A 6,000-nucleotide genomic window follows, 5' to 3' on the forward strand; every position below is an offset into this window, starting at 1 on the left:
TTGTTATTGTTTGCTTAGAGAGGACTGAGCAGGTGTCTGAGAGAGAATCCAGGGAGCGGAGTGGGAGGACAGGCAGGGGTGGAGTAAAAGGTAAGACAGCTCATTTTCTTTTTGGACACCTTAGCTTGAAGTAACTGTCAGGTAATATTACACAGCGATGACCCAGGCAATAGAAACTATGAAAATGAATCTCACAGAAGATGGCTGGATGGAGATCTAGACTATGGAGCCATCAACATATGGATGAGATTTACAACTGAAGGAGCAGATAAGGTCCCGAAGAAAGGGAGCAGGCCTAGAGAGAAGACCTGGGGAGCAAAGGTTTAAGAGATGAGCAGAAAACAAGAACATGTGATGAAAAAAAAACACAGAAAAATAAAAGAACCAAGAGATGGGGGTCTTAAAACCCATGGAGAAGAAAGGTTTGAAGAAAGAGAATATGCTCAACAGTTCAAATGTGTTACCTCACCATGGCCTGCGGGGTTTATGTCCTTATAGCAATGTTACCAGCGAAGAAAGCAAAGCCCAGAATGGTTGCTGATTGTCGGAGTACACATACCAGTAAGCAGCACAGACGAAAGGTGAACCTGCTGTTATCTAGGTCCACAGACAGTGTTTTCCCCCCTAAAATCCATTGTCTCTTCAGCAACAACTTCATTTGATGACCTAAAAGTTCAAAAATGTGGGTAATCTCACTCCTTAGGATGACTGGCTTCCATAATCAATAATTCACTCTCCCCTTCCTGATTCTGCCACAGGTCTGTGCTTTCATCAGTCTAACTGCTTCAGTTCTTGACAACCAGCCTGCCACCCACCGTGCCTCATCCTCTACCTCCACCTGAGATATGCCCTCCACTCTTTGCCACAGTGATGGTGGCATCTTCCCCACTCATTAACCCTCCCATTGGAATGTCCCATTAGTCTGTGCTCCCCTGGCATCATTCATACACATACAGAGAATGTGGTTCTCTCTGCTCACTTGAAATTTTTCCACTGTGTCTATTCTTCTCAATCAGCTTGTAAGCTCTTCAAATGAAGATGTGGTTTCCTGGAGTCAACTTTTAACCCCAAATAATTAAATGAGCATAAGAGTAGGGGTAGGGCTGTATGTTAATAAGTGTGAATGCTGCCCTAGGTTCAAGGACAAAGAATAGACCAAAATAAGCACCAAATGTCAATAAAGTAACTGGCTATTCAAACTGTTAATGTCATGTGACTTACAGAGTAAAAGGGGTGGCATGTACCATAGAGAATTGCAGATTTTACAGATAACAGCTCTTCAGCTAGCACTTAGTTTGTGTGTTTTTTTTCTTCTTAGAATAAATTCACTTTAAAAAATCTTTTCAAATAAATTGTTTTCACAAGGTTGATAAACATCTGGACTCATTATGTAATACATACATGAACAGTATTTCAAATAAAATAATATTGTTCTTTTAACCTCCCCTTAAATGTGTATTCCAGAAAATGTGGGCCAGTATTACAGTTGGGCACTGAACTCCTCAGCAGCCCAGTTCTCCGCCAAGTCACAGCTCCCTGGCTGGTTTCTGAATCTACATTTCAAGGATGGAATGAAACCAGTGAAACCTACAAGCAAGTCGGATAAACAGCCCAAACCAGACATCATACAATAGACAGTTATTTTCTTTGGAAGTCAGACATCAGAACGAAGCACAGAACTGTTCTTTCATTATTTCCATATTACTGGAAACGCACATCAATATTCTCAGATTGTTTTTGTGGGTTTGAACTCCCAATTTCTTCCTTATTTTAAATAAGAAGCAACAGAATCCTTCTCCACGTGGAATAAGCCTACGGTGGCCGCCTTGGGAAGACCCCATACTTGGCTCTTTCTGTTTGAAGAAGTCATGGAGTTTGCTTACTTTGGACAAACACTTCAGCTTGCACACAAAGCAGAAATGTGAGACATAACTGATGTCATTTCCTGCAAAGAATTTTGTAAAGAGCTAACAATTTCCTCAGATATCCTATTTAAACAGTATGTGGAAACATCAAATTAGGTATATGTTTTATTAACACCTCTTGAGACCTTGCAATATGCCTGGTACTGAGCTAAACTTTACATAGGTTAGCTCACTCAACGCTCACAACAACCTTCCGAAGTGAGTACACATGCTGGGCAGACATAAGGAAACTGAAGGAGAAAGAAATTAATTAACAAGTTGTCCACAGCCACCTAGCTAAAGGGTATCAGTGCCAGAATTTAAACCCAGGCAGCCTGGTGGCCGGGGCCCAATTCTTAATCGCCACTGAGTTCTATTGAGCGCTACTTACTTTCTTTAGGGTAAAATATTCTCCCCGTGAAAGCTAAAATAATATAATTCCATATTTTGAACTTTGAAGTCCCATGTTCAGTGGGAGTTACCCATCAAAACGAATGTAAATGCAGAAAAAAAGAAAAAGGAGAATGCCCTGAAATTAACTGCACCCTGCAATGTATCCCAGGAGAATGTTTTCTCAATAGTCATTGAATAAGTTTGCTATCACCAATGGTTATTTATTATCAGTCTTTGATGGTGCATTCCTAATTCATGCAAGTAGTATAATAGATTTTTAAATTATGTTTCTAAAATTTTAGGATATAATGTAGGCTATTAACGACTTACATGCTAGTAGTCTTAAAAAATAATGTGGTTCCCCAACTTGCTACTGTAGTGTAAGAGTACATATAAGGTTATTAGGATAGGTCACATATTTTTATTTAATCCTTGCCCAGGCTGATTTCCACACTTCAAAGTTCACAAATAAATCCAGAAGAACAAAAAAGCCATCACCATGCACTCAACATAAAGCCACCACAGAAATGTAGCCTTTACAATACGTCACTTACATATTTGTCAGAAATAAGGGCCCATTTGAAAGAAATTTAAACATATACACACACACATACATATATACAGGGTAGGGCAAAAGTAATTTTACAGTTGCAAGTATGCAAAACAGAGTTTATTCTTGTGTTATTATTTATTAATTATTGTTTAATTTTCCACATGGACAACTGCAAACCTACTTCGGCCCCAGACTGTATAATCAGCAATCCACAAAGCTTCTTCAAATTCCTGGTCCCTGATTTTTCAAACCCACCACTCATAAGAATGTTCCATTAGTTAAGAATTATAAAGTAATTGTTCTACTAAGTCACTTAAAAGCAAATACACCAGCTGTTCACATTTTCAGAATCAGAACGTTCCTGGTAAGAGAAGAATTTAGAGCACTTAGTACAGTGGTTCTCAACCTTCTGGCCCTTTAAATACAGTTCCTCATGTTGTGACCCAACCATAAAATTATTTTCGTTGCTACTTCATAACTGTAATGTTGCTACTGTTATGAATCGTAATGTAAATATTTGATTGCAGGATGGTCTTAGACGACCCCTGTCAAAGGGGTCGCGACCCACAGGTTGAGAACCGCTGACATAGTAGAAGCATTGACATCTAATGGTATTTAATTCCACTCTGAAATTCTAAAAGCTCTTAGAATGAAATGAACACTAATAAAAGAATACGCATAGGAAGATACTCTCGAAGAAAATCTCTTGTGGGTTTTTTGTTTGTTTTTTTGTCATACAGGACAAATGGTAAAAGATTAAATAGTAGCACGAGGGAATTTAACCCAGCAGGCTGAAAGCATAACAAAAAAACACATTTCTTTGTACATACCATCAGAAAAATGTCCTTACCATATACTCCATGTTAGATGCCGTTGGGTACACCTGACTTCGTAATTTATTATGGAGGTCCAAGATGCTCTGCATGTCATTGTCTGTGATGGCCCTTTTCCCTCTTTGCTTGGCCGTCCACCACTCACCATCCTCATCCATGTACTTTTCCAAAAGTTTTTCCAATAAAGTGGCATTAGGAACGACCATGGCTGGAACTGCTTTAGCCATGAATAGCAGCACTGTGGTGACTCTGAGCCACTCCCACGTGGTACACTTCATAATGAATGATCTCAGGGTTTCCCTGGGAAAATCTCCAAGACAGGCTCTTCCACTCCTTCTGGCTATAATGATATGCAGTGCGATTAACATGAAAATCTAGGCAGATATTAATTTCCTAGTAATAAAAGTAGAACGGTCGCAAAGGGAGTGCACCAGTTTGATTTCTCTCTCTATAATGCCAGAGCAAATGGACATGCACTTTTGAAACAACTATTCCCACCCATTTTTCCTCCAAAGGACTGAACACAACGAAATGTATTGTTTCCCCAAAACAGACAATACATTTTCCAAGAAAATATAAAGGGGGTCAAAAAGAAATAGCAAAAGTAGCCCAAAAGAGTCAAAGCTTAAAAACTAATTTCTGAATCGCAAGGCTCCAAATGGCTGTAATTACACAGCCAGCCTGCAAAGGGCACTGCCTACCTAGAATGCTTTATATCAATGTAGAGGTCCATGCTTCTCTGTGTTCTAAGGCTTTATTTTTGTCCCAGCGACCTACCTACAGTTCACATTCAGAATGTCCGCAACATCCTGAAACTGAGGTGACTATTTTAAAGAAAGACAAAACGGTATTCATACGTATGTCCCTGGGTACAACCGTGGCCCTCGCCCGACGGAACCAACAATTCACCCGAAACATCAGAGCTTTCCTGGCCACACGCCCCGGGCGCGCGGCTCTCTCAACCCAAAAGAAAAGCGCGCGCCGGAAGGAGGGGGTGAAATGTACAGTCTTTCACAAGAACCAGCGCCCCGAAGTCTCCATCGCCGCTGCTTTCCGAGCAGCCCACCCACCCACCCTCGGGTCTGTTGTGCAAATGGGCTTTATTTTAAAAGCAGGGATTCGGAAGAAGAGGAGGATGCGTGGCGACGGGGCGATGCGTTTTAGAAAGGTCCTTACCTCTCCAGTGTGAAGTTCCCCTTGAGAGCGGAGCCCACACGAGCCGGCCGGCCTGCCGCCCCTGCTCCACGGGCCACCGCACTCGGAGGGTCCCCTGCGGGAAGGACCGGGCGCCGCGCGTCCAGGGCGACCTGGGCGCCGACTGCAGCGGGACGCGAGCCTGGGCCTCCGCGCTCCTGGAGGACCTCACGGAGGAGCAGGCGAAGCTCTCCGGCGAGAGCCTGGAGTGGGAGCGCAGGGTGCCGCCTGGTTAGCCGGCCGGGGTGCGCGCCCGAGCGTCTCGGAGCGCCCTCTGCAGGAGCTGGGCGCGGGGGCAGCAGCGATCCCGGCGGCGGAGGCTGGCGGCGACGGGGCACTCCTGCTCCGAGCGGCGGCGGTGCGCGGAGCCGGGCGCCCAGAGCTTACCCCGCTCGCTCCAGCCCCGGGCATTTATTGCGGTCCCTGCGCGCGCACGTGACGCGAGCGCCCTCCTCGCCCACCCCCACCGCTCCCAGCCCCGGCCCGGCGCCAGCCGTGGGAGCGAGGAGCAGCCGCCCGCCTCTCCCGGGGCCCCGCGAACCAGGACGCTCGGCCTCGGCGGGGACCCCGTGGGAGGTGTGTGCTAGGAGAGCCCGACCTCCTCCCGCCCCTCGCGGCTCCCCACCTCCCGGTGCCTTCCAGATGAGATGCAGAAATGGCTTTTAACAAGCCGTGCAGAAAAGGAGCGGCCCGGGAGACTGGCGGAGGGAGAGGGGTGGTGGTAGCAATCTTTGCGCTGGGAGGTGCAGGAGGGGAACTAGGGGGCCGGAGGGGGAAATGAGGAGAGAGGGGCTGTTCCTTTTAGGTATTTTCCTTGCCAAGGATCGCCTGTGTTTCCAGGAACCATTGTCTAGAATTCAGAAATTGTTTTTGGCTCCTTTAAATCTTGATGGTGACCAGATGGGGAAGGGGTTTCATAGCGTGAGGGTGGATCCCCGACTCAGGATGGCCGGACAGTTGAGAGCCCACTTCATCCTTCAAGTAGATGGCATTCGCCTCCCAAGTTGACCACAGCACTTCTTTCTTCTGTGATGATGATGTAGGCATTTATGGAGTTGATCTAAAGTGTACCGTCAATTAATTTATCAGAGCTACGTGGGCAGGAATTCAAATCCCAAACCGT

At 45.4% G+C, this 6,000-nt stretch overlaps 1 protein-coding gene across 1 annotated transcript in view; it reads right to left on the reverse strand.

Annotated features, from left to right (window-relative positions):
* Positions 1 to 5,259, reverse strand: part of CRISPLD1 (cysteine rich secretory protein LCCL domain containing 1) — a 40,692-nt gene extending 35,433 nt beyond the window's left edge. The window contains exons 1-2 of the mRNA XM_059672839.1: positions 4,860 to 5,259; positions 3,701 to 4,023 (exon numbers count right to left, since the gene is read on the reverse strand). Of these exons, the coding sequence (XP_059528822.1) occupies positions 3,701 to 3,961 (261 nt within the window). The 5' untranslated portion in view covers positions 3,962 to 4,023; positions 4,860 to 5,259. The remainder of the gene's footprint in view (positions 1 to 3,700; positions 4,024 to 4,859) is intronic.
* Between the last annotated feature and the right edge of the window lie 741 nt (positions 5,260 to 6,000).

This window comes from Myotis daubentonii, chromosome 17 (assembly GCF_963259705.1).
Source record: "Myotis daubentonii chromosome 17, mMyoDau2.1, whole genome shotgun sequence".
NCBI lineage: Eukaryota > Metazoa > Chordata > Mammalia > Chiroptera > Vespertilionidae > Myotis > Myotis daubentonii.